At 38.9% G+C, this 22,210-nt stretch overlaps 1 protein-coding gene across 4 annotated transcripts in view; it reads right to left on the bottom strand.

Annotated features, from left to right (window-relative positions):
- The window catches only part of DSC2 (desmocollin 2), a 28,120-nt gene extending 6,126 nt beyond the window's left edge, over positions 1–21,994 (bottom strand). For 2 of the 4 annotated variants that reach the window (XM_032467166.1, XM_032467168.1), the window contains exons 1-12: positions 21,534–21,994; positions 14,468–14,552; positions 13,355–13,554; positions 12,139–12,249; positions 10,685–10,840; positions 9,287–9,431; positions 8,165–8,331; positions 5,161–5,295; positions 4,731–4,916; positions 2,939–3,189; positions 2,668–2,810; positions 1,402–1,629 (exon numbers count right to left, since the gene is read on the bottom strand). In XM_032467166.1, the coding sequence (XP_032323057.1) occupies positions 1,402–1,629; positions 2,668–2,810; positions 2,939–3,189; positions 4,731–4,916; positions 5,161–5,295; positions 8,165–8,331; positions 9,287–9,431; positions 10,685–10,840; positions 12,139–12,249; positions 13,355–13,554; positions 14,468–14,552; positions 21,534–21,602 (1,876 nt within the window). In that variant the 5' untranslated portion in view covers positions 21,603–21,994. Of the gene's footprint in view, positions 1–1,401; positions 1,630–2,667; positions 2,811–2,938; positions 3,190–4,730; positions 4,917–5,160; positions 5,296–8,164; positions 8,332–9,286; positions 9,432–10,684; positions 10,841–12,138; positions 12,259–13,354; positions 13,555–14,467; positions 14,553–21,533 lie in introns of all 4 variants that reach the window. The other 2 variants (XM_032467165.1, XM_032467167.1) reach the window with 1 other exon arrangement.
- Positions 21,995–22,210: the final 216 nt, after the last annotated feature.

Genomic DNA, 22,210 nt, shown 5'->3' on the forward strand with positions numbered 1-22,210 from the left:
CCAGCCTCTTGGGCTATTTCACAGACCAGTACAACTTAGAAAAACCAAAGTTTTGACCAACATAACCCTGCCAGTCTTTTGTTGTACCAAGTAGGTCTATTTTAAAAAATTATCACCTCTTTCAATGCTATATAAAAAGAAATGATACTATGACATCAAGTAAGTAGAAAGGACGTCTCAATATAAGGTTAGTTCTTCCCAAGAAAGCACAGTTGATAATCATACACACAGAGGTGTACTGGAATGCTATTGCTAAAAACACTGAAAATGTTGTCAGTTCGCAGAGCAACTTGTCATAAAAGGAGACCAAGGAATATTCATTGAAAGCTGAGAGCATGGGAATGAGAACCATTGAAGGGCATTTTAAAGGCAAGCCCCATTCAGCTTACAATGGATCTTGAGTCGTGAAAGCTGGAGTAACATGACATCATGAGCCACAGGTGGCGCAGTCAGGGGACGCAGAATGTGCTAGGAAGTTAAGAACTGATGGAGGGAGAGAGGCAATGGTGGCATGGAGAGAGGTTCCCTTCATTTTTGCCATTCTTGTCACCATAGATCCTAGTGGGTGAAGTCAGAAGCACAGACTAGGACCAAGCTGGGGGATCCTAATAGAAAACAGTGGTCAGAAGTCAACACAGTGCAGAAAGAAGGGACTGTGTGGTGGGCACAGTGACCCACACCCAGGTCCCCTGCTGTCACACAGGTATTGTCCCTGCTGCTTGGGGGGCTGTGAGCACCTTCAGTGACTGTATCTTCCTGCCAAAGGTCATGCCCCTATGGGTCCAACCCACTGTCTGAGTGATGAAAAAACACCGAACTGGGGCCACTCCAAAGGGACATTTAGCTCAGACTCCCCACGGCATTAGCTGAGGCTGTCCTTCGGCAGCGTGCGTTCTCTTTTTGCCCAGTCCTGTCTACCTGCCTTTCACGTATACTGATGCCAAGCAAAATCCTTGCTAAACATTCTACCCGGAAAGTCCGTCTCAGAGTCTGTTTCCTGGGGGACATCCCTGCAAGGGTTGGGGATTCCCTTATGACCTAGGAAACCATCAGCATTTAAAGAATCCATGTAGACGGGAGGTAGGCAAGTGAGGAATTGGCTACATTAGACCCAGTCTAAGGGTGTGTGTGCTCGCGTGTTTGTGTGTGTGTGTGTGTGTGTGTGTGTGTGTATGCGCGCGTGCGTGCGCGCGGTAGAAATGAGAATTCATAAAACACCGAAGGGAATCCAGGCATAGGACTGATCCGAGGTAGGCACCTCCCACCACACCCACCCTGAGAAAACCATGTTCTTTTGCTGTTCGTTACCATACAATGAATTACTCTTCTACTTCATCGAGAAAAAAGTATTTGAGACATCCTGATGCTGAAAAAGACCAAACGATGTTTAGAAAGATATACCGTTAATTTTTGTCAGTCTCCACATTCTGTATACGTCGGAATTGGGAACCTGCTCCAAACTGAAGTCAAAGGGGGGGCCGTGTATAGGTTCATCCGGATCGACAGCAACAATCTCCGCCGACGACATGACAGGCTTACAGATGATCACCTGCCGCTTAGGTATGGAGGGGCCATTATCATTCACGTCTTCCAGTATAATTCCCAGAATCCCAGTACATGTCCTCCCATCTAGAAAACAGGATATGAAAATACAACTCTTTCACGTTTTGAGTTTTCACTGGGAAATTATACATTGAAAAAAAATTTTTTATTACTGATTAGGTACGTGTACCATGTAAATGACAGTGACAAGCTCAGCCACAGGTTATGTCCTTAAGGTTGTTAAAAGAGACGGTTATCTCTTTCAAATGTTACAGAAAATAACTGCTATTTAGATTGGTCACTCATTCACTAAAGAGCTCCAACAGACATGGAAACTTTTATGGAAGTGAGCTGACTGATTATTAAACAGAGAAAATTAGAGAGGACCAACAAGGGCATTTCTGGTAGAGTTAAAAGCACAAGGAAATTTAAGGAGGTGGGGAAGCACATATGCTACAGAATAATAATTTATGTTTGTTGTAGTTAACATATTTATTTTATAGAGGCACAACATTCAAATGTATGTTATGGTAAAATTATATTTTCAGCACTAAATGGATTTCATTCATAATTACTGTGCTCGTATTTCAATTTTACAGGACTCACAGAAAATCATTTTACATTTTATACAATTATGTGGCTTCACAGTATTTATTTATCTAATTTTATAGTATCAGAATTCTACCCCCCAAATTTATTGCTAGTTTCCTGTAGAAAAATAGTACTTTCTGTAGGAGTGTACTATGTGGCAACTAAGTATGTTCTCTGTGTAATGAATTTTCTGCCAAAGTGAATATTTTTAGAGATGTGACTAAATAAGTTGAAGCTAATCTTACTAAAGTAACTTTCTCAAATTTTAATGATTGTTTAGTTTTAATAAAATTATAGTTTCAAGTGTTTCCATGACCAAATTATTTCATAATTGCATCCAAATCTGAGGGTACTATTGAAAAGCAGATATGAGTTCATACATTATAGCAAACCTCTCAATTACTATATTTGTCATCTGGGGAAAAATAAATTTTGAGAATGAGTGCAGCTGACTTCAAAATGTATGTTGTTGGCTTAAGAACTGAGGATGTATGTAACAGGAGTGCACAGCTGGCTTAAAAACGAAGTTCTCACCTTTGTCTGTTGCAAGGACTGTAACATTATACATGCCATTTCTGATGGTCTCTGCCTCTCTATCCAAGCTTCTGAAAGTTGTGACTGATCCTGAGTTTTCATTAATGGTGACCCACCCTTGTGGATCATTTAATTTCTTATACCTGTTAATAAGGATGAATTAAAATAGCAAAATGGATCACAAGCCAAATTACAATACTCGGATCGAAATTAGTGATACATTTTAAAAACATGGTCAATGTGAAGTTAACTAAAATAGAATCACAAGTACCTTATGCCACTGCTACTTCTCGTGTCTGGGTCGTATGCTTTATATCCACTGCTCTGTGTTCCCACTGGTGCATTTTCTTTAATTCGAACGGTTTGCACTGCAGGGCTACACTCAGGGCCCTCATCCTGATTTTGTACGTTAACAGTGACTGTTGCCATGTTCATGGCTGATCTTGAACTACCAGAATATGGAGCTTCATTAACTGCACCAATTTGCAGGGTCACCTGTTGTTTTTCTTCATAATTCAGTGGCTATGAAAGCAAGCGTGTTCACCATCAGATCAAGACACTTAATATTTGGCAATGTTAACTAGTGTGTAACTAGTTAGATTTGGAAGTCTTTAAGTGCTGTGTTGGGAATAGTCATGAAAACATTATATACCCACAAATGTGATGGTGGTGGGAGGAGGGTAATCCTTCCACTGAGTCGGTATTTGGGTGGAGCCAGCAAAACACACACACACACACACACACACACACACACCCAGAACAAAACCCTCAACTGCATATTTAACACAAGTAACCTCATAGGTCCTGATGACAATTTCAGAAAATATTTAATGAAATATTATTTGAAATACTACTTTAGGGACTCCATACCCTAATTAATCATAATTTACTATTCCATTAATTTTGGGATAGCTTATCCTACCCTTCTGAGATGAATACAATTATTTGTACCTGGTTTGGGGTAGAAAACAGGGGTCAAATTTTATAAATATTTTTAAGAGAGACAAGAAAATAGAAAACTTATGGACTTTACACTTTCCTTTTTATCTCTTTTATCCCAGTTACTTTCTGAAAAACTGGTAGTACCAAGTTTAATGGAAGGTTTTTATTTTATTTTGCCTGATACGTAGTTGTAATGAGAATGGGTGCAGCCATTTCCTAGAAGACAGAAATTTGTCAGGTCATAGAGGTCACAGAGATAAACTTCTTCCTTAGGATACGAAAGACTAGGGCAGGGGTTGCGTGAAGAAAGAGATAAGATTTAAGGGACATCTCTGCTGTTTTGAAACAGAGAAATTAACCCACAAACTGCAGGTAATTTTCATCATTCTAAGAAAAAAGAATTCGTCATCTTTGACCCCCATTCTCCTTGTGAATATGTACAAAAGGAAAACGACATAGACCCAGGCTAGAATCACGTTCTCGTTCAAGATGCAGCAGAAACAAGCCTATGCCTTTGACCAAAGCCAAAGAGCTCAGATCACTTTGTGGGCTAACTCTGCTTCCTGAATCACCAGTGATGTCTTCTGAGATGTTGTAGAGTATTATTAGAAAGAAATTCTAGAAATGTATTTACATCTTCAAATGGTTAAGGATTCCCATTCTGAACCAGGAAGTTAAGAATGTCATGTACGCTGAATACAGACGAACAGATCTGCAAAGAGCCTCCTATGGGTCTGATCAGGAGTAACTCATCATTTGGGAAATTTAGTAATTAAGTGAGGCCTCCTTGACCCAGCTATGGAAAGAATGGGCTAGGAAGGGTTGACAGTGTCCCATAGGTGTCAAAGCTGTGCTAGTTTTTTTAGCTGTTAAGAGATACTGGTTACAAGGTGAGTACTATATTGTATTAATTGAACATACATACATAATAATTTTTTAAAAAATCATGCCTATATAAAATGTTCTCCAAAATGAATATATTCATCCCATTATATACATGAAGAACACAGCGTTTACATTTACCTAAAATCTATTTCATTCCTACATTTACCAGAAAACTCTAATATGCTAATCTGTGATATTATAAGCTACAAATAACTAATTTGCTAATTAATTCTTACCTTAACCACACACAGAACTCCTTCATTGGTTTTGGGATCTGTCACAATTTTAAAATTTCCATTTTCATTGCCCTTTAAAATGGTGAAATTAGCTCTCCAATTAGCAGTATTAATTAAATCCTTATCCTCAACGGTGACACGTAAGATTTCCACATCAATTCTATTTTCTTCCACTGATGTCACATACTACAATAATAGAAACAACAAGAAAAGTTTAATTAGTAACTCTTACAAAAATAGAACACCATGTAACGTAAGCCTGGTTCCTCTAATTTCCAGAGTACTAGGTTTACATGATTTTAAACCCTCAGTCCAAACTACTGACACGTGGCTGGGAATACTTCATTTGAAATCATGTGGCTGGAGATATGCATATTTAGCAATTAACACTGCGTTGTACCTTTTTCTTTCATTAGTATCGTATACTTACAGAAGAACGAGTGAATGTTGGCAAGTTGTCATTCACATCAACAATATTAATGACACAAGCTGAGGTTGTCTGCAAACCAAAATATTGACCATCCATGTCTTGTACTTTTATTTTCAACTGGTATTTATCAAATACCTGAAAAGAAAGTAAGAATTTAACTACTGGGTAAAAGCAACGTTATAAATGAAGCCTTATTTACACTCTATAATTGTCCTTGCATTAAAAGTTTCAGAGGTACACTGTTAGATTTCATAGTTTTCATGTACTGGCAGAAGAATGATTTCCTCACACTAGTAATTTTCAATTAATTTATGGAAGTTCTCAAATTTAAAGAGCTACCCATAGAATTTAGAATCGATTGGTTTTAGCGTTGCTCAACAGAAAGAGAAGATGTAGCCGTAGTACATTTAAAATTGCCTAGTAATTAATCAAAATCAAAGTACATTCTTATGATCAAAAATATATAGCAGTGACTCTTATACCAGTCTTGTAATGAAACAATAAAGAAAAATATCCTCCCGTAAAAAAGGTGGGTTTTAAATATTTACATTTATAAAAAGATCATTAAATTAGCATGAAAACAAAATTCTGGAACTATGTAATTTTTTTCTCTCCATGGAAAATAGAATCTGATTCTTAAGGGTTTTCGATTCATCAGCAATCGGAGGAGGTTCATTGCTAGTTAAAATAAAAATGTTTCTCCTCATAATGATTTCATTTATCACAAGTATTGGGAATGTGACCCCAGAACACTCTCGGGCAAAAGCACTCCAAGACTCCTTCATTAGTTAAAAGCTTTCAACTGATTTTATCAGAAGGATCTATTGATGACAAAAGAGAATTTGGTTTATAATCAGCTCTTCCTGAGCACGTACACTCCATGAAGAATCCATCTAATTTGTAGAACTGTAACATTCATTCATTCAGCAAATGATACTGCATTCTTCATTGGCACATAATCACAGTAAAAATAAATACATTTATGAATAATAAAATTGAATTAAAAAATAAAATTTCACTTAAGAATGTCCTTGTAGATGCAGTAAAAATGATTAATTTTATTAAATTTTATTATATTTCAACCCTAGTCTATGGGATGAAATAGGAGGTACATATAAACCTTTTCTGCGTAACATAGTAATGATGTTCTTTTCAAGGAAAAGTACTTGTGTGATTGATTTACAAACTGAACTAGACATTTTTTAAAAATAGAATACTATTTTCACATGAAAGACATCTATGGTTATTTAGACTGGTACATCTGGAAGACATTTTGTCACATATAAAGTGAATCTGTTACTTTAAGGAAAATAACTATTTGTTGCCAATGAACATTTGGAGTTTTCAAGCAAAAATTCTGCAACTTTTATGAACCATCATGATATAAACAGAGGTGAGGAGGTGTTTCTTTTAATATTGTTTATTAATTAAATGTGTCACTATTTGGAAGACCTCAATAATTCAGTGAATCAGTATTTCCCAAATGACCAATGCATGACGTTACAAAATCACACATGGTAAACTATCCATTCAAAGTACAAGACAGACCAACGGATTTTAATGTAACAAAGTACACAAGTTCACTGACAACATTTCAGAGTGTACAATGCAAAAAACATTTATGAAGCTACCACTTGTCAAGTTTTGGTGTAGTATCAAAGAAGAATATCCATAATGATCTGAAATTACGATTAAAGTACTCCTCTCTTTTCTAAATTCATATCATGTTGGATTTTCTTTATATACTTTAGCTAAAACTATATAACAAACTCAAAGCAAAAGGATATGAGAATCCATCAGTCTTATACTAAGTCAGGTGTTAAAGAGCTTAGAAAAATGTGTAATAATGCTACTCTTCTCACTAAATTATTTATTATTTTGAAAATGTAACTTTTCTTATAAAAATATGATTTACATTAACAAGTAGAATATTATTTTAAATGGATAAACAAATACATATTTTAAACTTTTATCAGTTTTAAATACTTGTGGATTAAGTATTGATAAATATAACCCACATCTTCAATATATTTAGGACTGTAAAGGGGTCCTGAGACCAGAAAATTTGCGGACCATGACTCTAATCCTTGGGAGAGGGAGAGGACATGAATCTATGAATTTTAGAAGTCAAAGAAATAACTGACAAACACATATTATGGAATTTTACGATTAAAGATTATAAACGTAGTAAGTAGGTCAGATAAGCTACTATAAGAATTTGGATGAATAAATGCTTGGTGGAGGACCTAACAGCTGAATAAACGAATGAATTGCTGCTAGGCTCGTTGCAGTGAAAATGGACAGAATATGATATAAGATCATTTCAGAGTTATGCCAACATGCTTTGGAAAGTGATTTGATCTGAGAAAGCAGACATCAAATACAATTTGAGAACATGTATCCAAGGTGACAATAGAAAAATTATGAACAGGAAAAGAATGTATTAGTGTCATTTTAACCAGAAGGAGAAGCATGTTTAGAAAGAAAGACGAGTTCAGTTCTATGCAGACTGCATCTTAGGTACCTGTGAAACATCCAGGTAAGGATTTCTAGCAGTCAATTGAAAATGGTAAACCAGAGATCAGAGAGGGATAAACTTTCTTCTACTCTATGTACGGTGAAAGAATGCAGGTGAGATTGTTGAGGAAATGTTGACTCAGACAGAAGAAGCATCACTGTTATCTGCAGATTTCAAAATTCCACACATTTCCAAAAGTTTCACTTTTCATGTATGACATTTCTTGGTTTTACTACTGTAAATGAGTTTATATTAGGAAATTTGATTTTATAAACATACAATTCAGAAGGGAACAAATGAGTAGTTCAAAATCAGTGTACTACAAGGTTAATGACCTTCATCAACCTCCCTAAAATTACAATTTTTGTTCAATTAGACTCACAGCATGCTTTTCTAAAATACATCTGTAGGTGGTATACCGAGATATACAGGTACTGCTAAACAGCCATGTGATAATGAGGTTTTACTTATTAGTATTGATGTTACCTCTCTGTCTAGCTGAGATGATGACGTGGTGATCACACCTGTCGTTGGATGCATTGAAAAGACGACGGGGGATGCTGGCAGCTGCTCGATGATGGAGTACTTCAGACGCGTGTGCAGCGTGTCTGGCTCGTCCTTGTCAGTTGCACATACCTGTCCCACGGTAGTACCTACATATTGAAAATTCCTCTTTAATTGCCCAAACTTTTACACTTTCAACTTCTCCTTTATTTGACTCCTCTCCATCTACCTCAAAAAAAGTTTTGGACCACTTAATAAGTATCAGAGTAACAGCTTTTATAAATTTTCAAACTTCTATATAAAGTATCACTTCCTTTTAAATATCCCAGTGTCCCAAAATTTTGGTGACCATATCTAAATTTACTCCATTTATTGTATAATTTTACAAGCGTTGACTATCCCTCCACAGCCTTTGTATTTCTAGACTAAAGACTTCTAATTATTCTTTAACCTTTTGTCTATTTGCAAGCCTGCACTTAAATTCATCACATGGGTCTGTTTTCTCTGAAAATTCTTGGTTTAGTTAGATCTTTCTAGAGGAAGACTCAAAATGTGCACTCTGACTTCCAGCTGAAATGGTCCATTTTCAAAAGGTTGAGAAAACATGTGTATTATTCTCAATGACCCTTATGACAATGTCCAGAATACTGTCAATCATGTAATCACTCAAGAACACCAGTAGATCTCTTCCAGGCTAAGACTTCAGTTGCTCAAAGACTTATTCTTTTTAGAATATGGTTTCTTAAAGGTATTTATTTTATTTCACAAGGAAGGCAAAGTAACATTTACTGAGTAAATCCTACTTTTCAGGCAGTGTGCTTGGCATTCAATGCATATTGTGCTTCATTTAATCTTCCTAACAACCTTGCATATTGATATCCCATTCTACAGATGAGGAAACGGAGGCTCATCAAGATTAGGAGACTTGCTCAGGGTCACAGCACACAGCGAGCAAAAGGCAGAATAAAATGCTACCCACTGCAGCCTGCCTGGCAAATCCCTTGTTCTTGCCAGACAGATGTGCTACCTCCCAATGGCCGTAGTGAAACTCAGCTTATGAAGTGAAATATTATGTTGCTATATATTGTTAAGGTAGGTACTCACCAATTCTGCAATTTTCAGAAACTGCAAAAATGTAAGTCGTTTCTGTAAAAATTGGGTAGTTATCATTTTCATCCTCAATTCTGATTACGAGGGGCAATGGAAGTTCTGGAGTATATCCATCTGGAGTTGTTGCAAAGGCAACTAGCTGTGAATAGAATAAAGTTTTTCTTAAAAAAAAAAAAAAGGTTGAAACTTGCTTTTGTTTTGGCTTTCATTGGGAGACTGTTCAGCACTGCAGTGTGGGTTTCACCATTTGTTACTTAACTTTAATGCCACCAGAGCTGGTTAATTTCCTGATGTAGTATGGCATTTTGTGTTTAAATTTATCTAATACAATAATATAGATAAATTTGGTTACCTCACTGTTGCTGTATTGTTCATGAGTGTAACAGTTTTCATTATTTTCCCAAAACAGTCTTGAGAACTATTTTGTTTCGTTTCGTTTGAAAGTTTCAGATGCATAGATTTTAAATACAACTTTCTAGATCTTGCATAACTTTGAATTCTTAGGATTCCAAATTCCCCAGGTGCAGTTAACTGAGATTATTATTTTAGAATTAGAATTACAGGCACATCGATGGTTATATTTAGATAATTATCTTCATAAGACTTTTTTAATTTAATAAGGGGGAGTCAGAAATAGAACAAATGAACAGCTGCAAACTGTGTCTAAAATGCAATTTATTCTTTTGATTTTATAATATGAATTTCAATTCCAATTTTTTTAAGTTATCACAGAAAGGACAGGCCACCACAGGTGCTAGAAGGTTATGTCGTAGCAATTCTAAACCTAAACATTTAATTCAGAGTTTGCATGTCTCTTCATTTTGGTCAACTGATGAATAATTAATTCAAATAGATGTAAAATAATTTAAATTGGATTAAGCAAAATGACCAGTTCCTGTTGGAAAATCAATACATTAGGTTAAATTCTTACATATTAACACCCATTCTACCAAGAGAAGTTGCCCAGATATTGAAAAGACTGAATAATCTTAGTTAAGCACTGTCCGCACTCCCTACTTGCACACAAGTGAACGTTCTCCCGTCACAAAGGTACTGAGCTTAACTTCTGAACTTGACTTACCTCCTATGGTTTCATTCTCAGTAACTTAAAGAGGTTCACAGATATTTTCTGCCAATCAAATAACTACTCTTCAAAGTGGGGGTTTTTTGTCTTTAAAAAAAAAATAGTAAAACTAAAATATCCGGAACAATCTAACAGAATCAAATGCTATTTATTCTGTAAAATTTTTTTTGCTTCCAGTCAGGTCTGTGCTATCAGATACACCCAGAGCATGGATGACAAACACAGAAAAGGGTAAATGAACTGAGAAAGAGAGACAAATTAGTCAAACTTAATAATTACTCATACAATATGTAAACTTTAGACTCTACCTCAAAAGATTCGTACTGTTCACGATCTACAGGACGGGTACAAAACAGGTTTCCAGTGTCTCTCTCTACATAAAATAAATTCAGAGGTTCTCGGTCAACTCCAGGTCCTCTTATGGAATAGTAAATGGTGTAGTTTTGTGCTGTGTCAGATTGAATCTAGAAAGAGATATTACATATATAAAAGACAAATTTTTATTTCAGCAAAACTTTCATCTATATTCTTATGCAATCACACGGACATTTTTTATTACAATACATAATTGCCCTCTTTAATTGATTATTATGTATGAATAAAAAGCAGCAACAGAATAAGAACCTAATACTTGAGAAATTTCAAGAGCAAGGCATGAGGAAAACAATGCAGAAGTGTCTTCGATTTCCAGAATTACCAAGGAATATTTTAAAGGCTACATGTACCCACATGGATCAAATGTTTTAGACTTTTCTTCTCTTAGAAAACAAAGTATTCTGAGCATGAAAAAAATTATCCTTTTGTCAATTTTTTAAAACCTGAATTTTTAAATTATATACAACATAATATTTGAGACACTGGGTTTAAAGTGTACTGTCTGCAGGGCAAAAATTTGGGAAATGGTTCCTTAATTAGCTTTTATTATTTGTCAGCATCTTCTTTTTTATAGGGGCTGAATGGGGCGTGGGAATGAGTAAGAATGGAAATGGCATAATCTCCTGGCAAGTGTGGTATTCTGGTATTTGACTCAAAAAGCAAATTTTTGCCAAGTTGTTTTCAACCTCCTAGTAGGAGCTTGACCATCTACCAGGAGGATGATGAACAAATTATTCCCTAATGATTTCTTTCTCGACTTTAATACGCTCTTCTCTCAGCTGCATTAAATGTGTTGGTGGGATATAAAGGAAGACTCTCTTTCATCACTTCAAGAACCGAGGGAAAAGAAACCCAAAGCCTAGACTGACTGTGAGTGGCCACTGATAGTAAAAGAGGTCAAGAAGATTTGCTGGGGTTTCCAGTGAAGTTAGAAAGGGGAGAGAAAATGTGGATCCAGTGTGATTTAAGCAGTGGAATTGGGAATAAGCCATAGGAAAGTGTACGTGTCTTTCCCCTTCATGGCATTTGACCTTTTGTCAACAATGCCATCCTTTATTATGGAAGACGTTTGGGGGTTTTCCGGACTATCCCAGGCTCTGTGATACCCTTGCTGATACAAAAATTCATTAAGGAAGCAGGTGTTTGAGAGTGCTTTATGGGTTTTGCAGTTTTATAAATAGACTTTGCATGGCTAAAACTTCAAAATAAAAGTATATGCAAATATAGAGAGATATATTTATACCCATACATTGAAACATACAATAGACATACTCATTCACTCATATATTCATACACATGTATTTTCTTAAGTAACTGCATACTCGTCCAAATTTTAAAGAAAGATGGAAATCATAGACTCTTACAGTGGAAGGAAAGTAAATTGTACCTGTTGAAGAAAAAGTGGGAAAGGACCCAAGGAATTCTCAGGCACCGAACAAGGAATAGGAGCCCATCTTCTCTTGGAACGTCTTAGAACTTTCTCTTGAGAATGCCTTTTCTTAAGTACCTCAATTTAGAAGACAGGGAAAAATAATAAAGTCAGTGACTATTCTCAAACTTTAGAGCGCTGATACATCTTTCCCCTCTCACAAAGATTAGCTGGAGAGACATTAAGACCATGGTGGTGCTTGAAAACCAAACTAAGATCAATACTGCAAAAAGACAATGAAGAATTAAGAGCCCTAACTGTTATCACAGCAATCCTCTTGAGAAAATAACGTGGTGGGAACATGGAAGAGAGAGAGATGGAACTGGAAGCCTAGAAGCCAAACTGAAAAAAAAAAAAAAAAAAAAAATTAATGTTGCCACATTGCCATGCAAAAACATGGGAGGAGGATATGCAAAGAAAAAAAGTAGATAGGTGTTCTTCCACATTTAGCAGAAGCATCTTCCACTCACCAGCAACTAGGAAGAACCAGGGGACCAACAGAGAGATCTGTGCCAGAATGAGGAGAGAAACATGGTGACAACTCTCAAACAGCTGCCGTGAGTAACGGCCAATGGTTGACTCGAAGTCATTTTGATCTTGGGTGTCACAATGTAATATGCATGCATGGGGTCCAAACCTCAACCTAAAATAGTCATCTATTTTCTAAGACTAAAAATTATGCTAAGATACATGAGACCTATCTCTGGAGGCCTCATGGATCTCAGCATAATTAACCACGTTGTGGTCCTATACCGCTGCCCAAAGTAGGACACCTTCCGAAGTCATTAACATGCCATATGAGTTCTGAATAATTAGAAGCTACCAAGCCCAGGTTATAATATAAATACCTTAAGTAATGTTGGTTATTGTCTTGGAAACCTATTCCACAGTGATGATCAAGAAATGCTTCTCTGTCTACTCTCACGTTCTCATGCTGTACCGTATCTCACTTTCTCCTTTTATGTCCCAAATAAAAAGGAATTACAACCTGTAATAACCTAAGTGGAACAATCCTTTTCCATTTGAACACTGTTAACTTGTGTCATGGTTCTCATTCCTCTTTAAGCTAAGCTATCCCGTATTTTTTTCTGATTTCACATCTTCCCTGGACATGTTAGTTGCCCCTGGAGACAACAGTTCATTATATTCATCTTCATACTTTTTATTTTTATACCTTGGTCTGACGCTCTAAAAGGACAAGCACTGTCTTCTCTTCTTGGTTCTCTGTGTTGGCAAGTGATATAGTAAAAGTTCTCTTCTCTGAGGACAAAAGAATAGCATTTGTTGTGTAGACTGAACCATCTTCTAAAATCTGGAAATCAGGATCACTTGAATGAATTGCATTAGCAGATTTAAAGCACTCCTTCAGGTTAACTGTGGAAAATACACAGAGCAATCATTTGTAAGGTAAAAACAGAACAGTACAGAGTTTTAACAGTAATCTATGCATTTGAGGTGGGGGGCAGCCAAAAACTTCCTATTAATTACCTTGACACTTGGAAATTTTGTATTTTTAAAAGGACATATGAAACTATACAGTTAATTAAGTTGTGCTTAATTAAACATACATCACTGCTAACATCTACTTCACTCCCTTTTAAAGAAGAGAGATTAGTTCTGAAATAAAGGCATGTGAGCGCCACAGTCTGAACATTAAGCTCACACCAAAAAGTTTCTTCTTTATTAACCGAAATTGGCCAAGAGCAACCCATGAGAACATGAAGGAAGTTAAACATAACCTAGAGACTAAAATCAGCAGTTATAAAATTATATTATTACTGAACTCTTTGAATCTGTTGTTAAATAGTCATCATACTCTGTGTGTTCATTGGCCTGATCTTCTTTTTGAGTTACGATCATATTACAATTATGTGAAAAAAAAATTGATAAAAAAACAATATATGGAAGTAAATGTCAGTAAAATGCCAAAATGCTTTAGGATGAAAATCCAAAAACACCTCTAAACTCAAGAAATATTTTCAATACTACTTCTCTATTTCATAGACATGTGTTATAATATATATTATATCCTTCAGTTAATGTAAATATTAGTAATAATTTCATTACTCAAACTAAACAATTTTAACTACTTTAAATAACCATGTTTTTCAGTAAAGAACAATACTGGTGTCATTCCAATGACACCACATGTATTTAAAAAAACGTACTCTAATGTATTTATTAGTTTTAACTATTCGTTCCAGTATAGTTATCCTTCTAAAAATTACACTAATTTTACAAGACCATACCAAATTAGGATTTATTACATATTCTGGCAGTTTCTTACCTCTACCAATAAATTTTTCAGCATCTAATTTGGAGGGAACATGTAGGGTCACTGTTTTGCAGGCATCACAGGCAGCTGTCAAGATCTAAAACAAAACAAAACAGAATCAATATTATGCATAAAAAAGAGCCATGTCATGCATACATAGTTTATCTACATCACAAATTTGTACAATTATAAATCAGCTTATATAATTGGCGAAATAAAATAAAAAGCATACACTGGATAAGAATTCAGAAAAAAAAAAAAAAAAACCACCTGCATAGAAGGGAAAATAAAACAATAGACTAAGAGTCATGGCTCCTTCCTTCACAAAGCATGTGGACTCAGAGAATTCCGTATCCTCTTGGGCTCTGTTTCCTAGTCTGTAAAATGGAGTTAATAATAATCTGACTAACCTAGTGGGTGTAATGAGAAACTAATGACAGCCTTTGTGGAAAGCACTGGAAACTATTATGAAGGCGGCACAGGTATGTGAAAGGGAAGAGAAACAAAAACAATTTAATGAGCCAGCAAATTGTTTCAATTATCTGTCAACTGCATACGAGCTTTGGTACCAAATCAGAAATATCCTAAACAAAAGTCCGGTGCTTTCCAAGAGAAGGACTGACTCACTGCCGTGGAGTGACTTTAAGTATTTATGTGTGACCGTACACTGACAAGCACACGACTTTGAAATATGAACTTAATTTGAAGGTGCATCTTCTTGTTCATGAGAATTAAGATCATTTTAAAAATATTTCGCTGAAAAGTTTTAAGTGATTTAGTGATTAGGGTGAACCCATTCCATTACAATATATATATTTGAGCACACTGAAATTTCTGTTCTCTCTGAAACTTGAACAACGGTTTTTTTTTCCCTATAGCTTTGCAAAGGCTTTCAACCAAAAGCAAAACAGCTAACTAGCATTTACAGTTATTTAAAAGTCGATAAACATACATTAAAATCATCAAAATTTGGATGAAAATTTTTATTTCCAATACACATTAAAGACCCTTTAATTATCCAGTTTAAATTATGTATGAAGGATCAAGCAAGGCAGAGATGACATGTCATTTGGAACTTAGACAGGGACAAAGCGAAGAGATTGTACTTGAATTAGAAATAAAAAGATGAGAAGAATTTTCACCGGGTACAGAGACCAGAGAGAATAAGAGCAGAATCAGGTGTCCGAGGAGTCCAGGTCGATGTGACTGAGAGCATACATGTACTGACTCATTCACCTAGCATCTCTCGGTTGCTGCCTAGGTGCTGGGCAGTGTTCAAAGGCTACCACACCGAACAAAGAAAAATCCTTGACCTCATGGAGATTATGTTAAAGTAAGGTACAAACAATAAATAGACAAATGCACAAAGTTCCCATAATGCCAAGAGTCAGTGTTACAAGAAAAATAAAACAGGGAGAGAGGGTGATAAAGGAAAGATCAGACGCTGAATGAAACAAGAAGGTAAACCAGTTCTCAAACTGGGGAAGAGTCTTCCAGGTGGAGCAAAAAGCTGGACCAAATGCTCTGGGAGGGGACTTCACCTGCTATATTGAAGGAATAAAAAGGGGTCATAGCAGTAAACACAGTGAGAGAAGAGAGATACAATATTGAAGAGACAATCATGGGCTTATCACGAAAGGTCTAAAAGGCTGCAGAAAGGTGTGCAGATTTTTTTTCTGAGTGCAAAGAGATGCAACAGGAGGTTTAGAAGCCGTGGAGTGGCTCATGTGGTGAGCACTCACACAGACTCATTCTGGTGGCCATGTGGGAACTGCACACAGGGCAGCTAGCATGGAAACGAGGAGGCTCACCCTCCCTGAGACAGATTTGCCACTTCAATAAAAGAGGATGAGTGCTGTGACAAGGAAGGACAGAGCGCCGTGGGAGAGCATGGGAACGAGCCTCCTCGGAGAGCCACGTGACGATCGGCTACAAGTTAGCCATTTGGAGGCAGAGCTTCCATGTTCCAAAATAGGAACTGCACATGCAAAGGCCCAGCGGTGATGCAGACCTGAAAACGAAATCTGCGAAGGCTGACACAGATAGCCCAGGAGGGACAGAAGTTTAAAATCAACTCAGAGAAGTAGGTGTGGGACAGATTCTGAACAGCCTTAACGAGGTACACACAGAGATCTTTTTTCCTAAAGCTAATAAGAAATCAGAGATTTGTTTTAAGAAGATAAACTACATAAGCAGCTTTCTGTTTGAATAAGGTAACTGACCAGTGTGAAGGATAGATCAGGGGAACAATTTTCATTTCCAATAATGGCACCTGGATCATTCAGTCCAACACTCAGGGCAAAACTCAAAATGATAGATACATGTTTTTAAACCACCCTAAAGCATCTAGCAAGGAATTGCTAGGCAAAAATTGAGGGTAAAGCTGGAACACAGAGTGGTAACCAGAAATGACTTCTGATCTGAAAAGACTGGACTCTGGCTTTTTGGCCTCAGTAGAAGAAGAGTGAAATCAAAGCACGGGCCTGCCTAAGCCAGTAGAGAGGAGCGTCTCGCATTAACATGGAACCCCAAATGCAAAACTTTCACTGCAGGGCTGAGCTCGAAGTAAACTGGCCCTCGCGTGGATTTGCTATCAACATTCATGTCACTTGCTTGGTTGAGGAAACTCAAGCCACTCATTAAGTTTAAAGAAGTCCTGGCATGTTATCACGACCATAGACGCTGAAAACACTGGACCAAATTGAATAACCAGTCTTAATTAAAAAAAAAAAAGGAATTGATCAGTACTTCTTCAGTACGATTTTTATTTAATACTATAATCACGACATCAATGGAAAAGCACCAGCTGCAGCTTCGCTAAACTCAGAAACAAGACAGACTTTCCAAGGGTCATCAATTGTAGTTAACATTACATTAAAGTGTATTGGGCAAGAGGATGACATTAGGAAGCATATGAATTGAAAAGGGAGAGGAAAAAACTGTATTTTCATGTGATATGACTACTTATCTGGAAAACCTAAGCAAATCAACCAATAAATTACTGTAAGACAATATGAGAATTTCAAATTTCAGTAAGGGAGCAGAAATAACTATTAAAATACAGAAATCATTAGTCTTCATACACATTAAATAAAACCAGTTAAACAATATAATGGAAAAAAAGAAATCATCTTCAAAAGCAATAAAAAGTTAGAATACGAAGAAGTAACAAGGAACGTGTAAAGCCTATTTGAGAAAAATCTGAAAACATTTCTGAAGGACACAGAAGTAGACTTAAACCAAAAGAAAGGTATGTTGCTATTTTGGACAGGAAAAAAATCACCAACTTAAATATGTCAACTTACACTAAGTTAAAATACAAAGTTTATAAGCCCAACAAAAAATCCCAACAGTATTTCTTCTGGAACTAGTTAAGCGGATTTAAAAGGTCGTAAGAACAAATAAATAATTAAAAATAGAAAAATTATGAAAAAGAAAAGCAATGAAAGGATATTAGCCTGAGCAGACAGTAAAGGTCCTATGAAGTCTCAGTCATTAAAACAATGCAGTGGTTGGTGTATGAATAGACAGAGAGCAGGTGCTTATAAACTGGAAAGGAAGAAGCAGAACCATTTCTACTTGCATTTGTTATAACCGTATATAGACCATAAAAGCTTTGTTTTACTCGCCAACAACAATTATGAAAGTTTCTATTTCTCCGCATTCTTGCTGACACAGCCTCGTGTCAAACTTTTGCAAGTTTGCCAAATGAGAAATGACATTTGAGTGTAGTGTTAAATCCATCTTTCCTTATTATGAGTGAGGCTGAAATCTTTTTTTTGGGGGGGGTAATTAGGTTTATTTATTTACTTATTTAATGGAGGTACTGGGTCCTGGGTACCCTTGAACCCAGGACCTCAGGCATGCTAGGCACGTGCTCTACCACTGGGCTGTACCCTCCCCTGGAGGCTGAAATCTTTTATGGGCCATTTTTATTACTTTATGGGAACTTCTCATGTCCATGTACATACTGGACTCCTGATTTATAAGAGCTCTTTATATATTGGCAGATTAACCTTTTAACATATGATCTGCAAACCTTTCTCCCAGTTTATGAGTTATCTTTGATTTTGCCTGGTTTGGTCTAGTTTTTTTGCCATGGACAAGTGTGTATGTTTGTGTGCAAGTGTGTGTTTTAATATAATTGATTTTCTCCATCTTAATGAATGACTCTTGAGATCTGAGCCATAAGTAAGACTTCTTGACTCCAAATTTAAATAGGAATTCACCATATTTTCTTCCACTATCTGTATATCACATACTACATCTCATCTGTTCGGAATTGTCTGTGGTGTTTCGCATGAAGTATGGATTCAACTTTATCTTTTACTAAATGACTGCCTAAATCAAGTTGTCTCATACTATAATATCCATAGTATATTTTATATATATATCCTCAATGATGTGATATGCCATCCACCATAAAACAGATCTCTGTCTAGTCAGACACAAACTTTGCTAAGGGAAGAGGGAGCTGATAATATCTTTCAAAATTATAAAGTCATTTCTACTCTAATCTAGCAATCCCATCTCTGGTGATCTGTTGATCCATCTGCCCCGTATATGAAATGACATATATAAGATTTTATTCACTGTGAAATTATTTATAATAGCAAAAACTAATAGCAGAGGTGATGGACAGAAGTAAAGATATCCATGAGATATTTCTGATCATAGATTTAATGGGACTTAATGATGGATTAGGGGAGGGGAGCTGAGAGGAAGGAAAAACAGCTTTTAGACTTCCTCCTTGAGGACTAAGGTATATAGTGGTGTCACTTATTGAAATACGGGACCCTAAAAGAAAAGTGACACTGTTTGGAAAGATAATTAATGCTGTGTCACACATCATAGTAGGTAGAGAGATAGTTCAATGAAGACATCCAAAAGAGCAAAATAAATTTAGTATTTCTAGGCACTTGTATGATACTTAAGGGAACGGGCCTGGAATAGGGAGTCTGATTCTGAGTGGTCAGAAAGGTCAAAAGGACAGGGGAGTGAATTTCAAGAATAAAGCCTCCATCTATAAGGTGGAACTGGATAAGGAATGGCTGGATTCAGCCATGGAGCTCCCTGATGACCTTAGAGAGAATGTAGCTTCATTAGGTACTTAGGCAGAAGCCAGAGTTCAAGCGGTTGCCTCATGTGCAGGGCGAGGCAGCATGAGGAAGTTGGAAGACGCTGATTCAAGGAAAGGTGAAGGATTACTTGGGTGCACAGGGAGGAGGAAATACAGTGGGTGTCCCCTAAGTCATTCTTAGTAATGTTTCTTCTCTCCTTCACCCGCCTGTCACACATGAGGCTCACACAACAGCAGTGAGGCTGGCAGGGCTTTGCACAGATATGCACAAGAGCATCTGAACAGCTTGAGACGCTCACGCCCAGCCTTCCAGCCAGAATGCTGCAGAACGAGGGGGGGCAGCCATCAGTCTTCTCTCCACCCCATTTCTGGCCTAGCCAGCTTTGGTGCTAAGGGAGGCCAAGGAATGAGGATCATTCATCTTTAGTTTATTCCCTTACATCTGCTTTCTTCCAGAAGGGATCTGAGAAGACACAGAAAGTCTGTGTGCAAGTACATGAGAGCAATGCTATCTCTTGCCTGCGCGTCGGACCACCCACGCCTAACCATGCCTCCTCCTTCAAAGCCCATTGCCAATGTTGTAAAGAGAAGTGTCAACTTTGTTAGGGACCTAACCAAAATCCATTCCTTCGTCATCAAGGACATATTCTGTGACCATTGTCTATTCCATTCTTGATTTCCTCAACTATAAAATGTTAACTGCTGGGCACCTGGCCCTTTCTGTTATTCATATGTCCCTGGAATTTAGTTAAGGGTTGGCAGTCCAAGGAGCTCCTTGGGAAAGACATTCTAATAATAGTAACAATACAATTTCATTTACTTAAAAATTTCAGGAATTCGCTGGGGGGAGGTAAAAAAAGAAAGAAATAGAGAGAGAGCAGTGGTAGAGTAAGGGAAATGATCCGGCTAGTTCACGCCGCCGGTTCCACCACCGCCAGAAGAAACCTTCCCGCTGTCTGTTGTCCAGGTTCGTCCGCTTGTCCTTCAGGATTGTCTGGAGCCCTAACGCCTGCAACTCAACGTGAAGGGACACTACCGACTTCGCACAATTTTGCACTTGGTCTATTTAACTCTTCTTCCAGGGGACCCAGGGGTCCAGTTTGGGGAATCTCTGATCCCAAACTCTCCCTGGGGCAGCTTCCCCGCACTGGATTCCTGTGCCTTGCGCCCCCCACCCCACCAAAGAGATCCCAGTCTTTTCTGCCAGGGAGGGGGACTGTCGCTTCCAAATAAGGCCACCCCATTCGCTCCCAGCTTTGGGTAGGTGGGGTCGCTGATACTGTGTTCTTTCAAGCGGGAAAGAAACTAGAGCTGCAGGGCGGGGGACGGAAGGGGACGGGGGGTGAGGGAGCAGAAGAATCCAGCTGCCTCCCGGGTGAGAGAGCGGAAGGACCAGTTCCCCAAAGACTGAGGGCAAGGAAACCTCACGTGCTGACCAACAATGGAAACCGATACAAGGGATCACCTAGGGCCGATCCATCTACCAACTTTAGGTCCCCTCCTCCCCTCAACACACACTAAGATCGATCACCCGAAAGGCGCCTAGTCTTCTCTTTCACCCAAGGACCTGTGCTTTCGGTCCTGTCCGCCCAGCGGCTCCCCTTATCCACGGTCTAAACCCCAAATCGAGGCCGACTGGACTGCCCTGCCCGAGGAGGTGCGCGAGGCGCCGGAGCAGCGCGCGTCCCGGCTCGTACCCAGAGGCCACGGTTTTGCAAGGGCGTTTGCAGCCGCTGCCTCCGTCTCATTTGCCTGCACTGACTCTATCTACCGGAGACACCCTCCTCCTCCCCAGCCGGATCGCGACGCCCAGGTCGCCCTCCTCTTTCTGTCTGCCCTCCCCCACCCTAGTCAACGGCATTTTTTTCAGCCAGCCCCAGGCCCACGGACCCCCGCTTTGCCCGCCACCCTCGCCCGACCCCTGGTCCCAAAGTCTCCCCTCCCTCCCCCCTTGGTCGGTGACCCCTCTCGGGAGCCGGGGGCCGGGCAGCCACTCACCGCGAGGGTCAGCAGGAGTTGCCGGCAGAGGGCTCCGCCTGGGAAGCCGGCGTGCCCGGCTGCCGCCATGGGAGGACTCGGGGGCAGGTCGCCGGCCGAGGCACCCGGAGGCCGGGGAGGGAGGGCGCGGCGGGGCGAAAGGGCCGCGGCCCGGGCGCAGGCTGGGCAGGCCGCGCCGCAGCGGTGCGAGGCAGAGGAAGTGGAGAGCGCAGGCAGCCGCTTTTCTTGGTTTTTCTGAAGCTCCTGCCTCTCAGCCCAGGGGCTTTTCCTCTGACCGAGGGTGGAGCTCCAGGCGCGTCCGAAAGACACTGATCGGCCCCTCCTTGGTATTTTCTTAAGTCTTCATTTCTGGAAGAATGCAACAGGTGGGAACTCCCTCTCGCCGCCACCCTTTTACCTGCGCTAGGTGTTTCTCACCGGTGGACGCCACCTATATGCCCCATCTCCCCCCCGCCCCGGTATCCGCCTGGAGGATTAACAGCTGGCCCAGCCCAGCTGAAGCCCTGACTGTACAAAGACTCACTCCCTGAGCGCGCCCGGCCCGGGAAGGGGCGCGGACCCGAGCGCGCTCACGGCCCCGACTCCGCCCAGCGCGCCGGGTTCAGTTTCGGACCTGCAAAGGCCGACGGGGAGCTGCAGAGGTCGCATTTTGTGTCACAGCTGCCCATGGCCCACCT

The sequence above is a fragment of the Camelus ferus genome, chromosome 24, assembly GCF_009834535.1.
Source record: "Camelus ferus isolate YT-003-E chromosome 24, BCGSAC_Cfer_1.0, whole genome shotgun sequence".
Lineage (NCBI taxonomy): Eukaryota > Metazoa > Chordata > Mammalia > Artiodactyla > Camelidae > Camelus > Camelus ferus.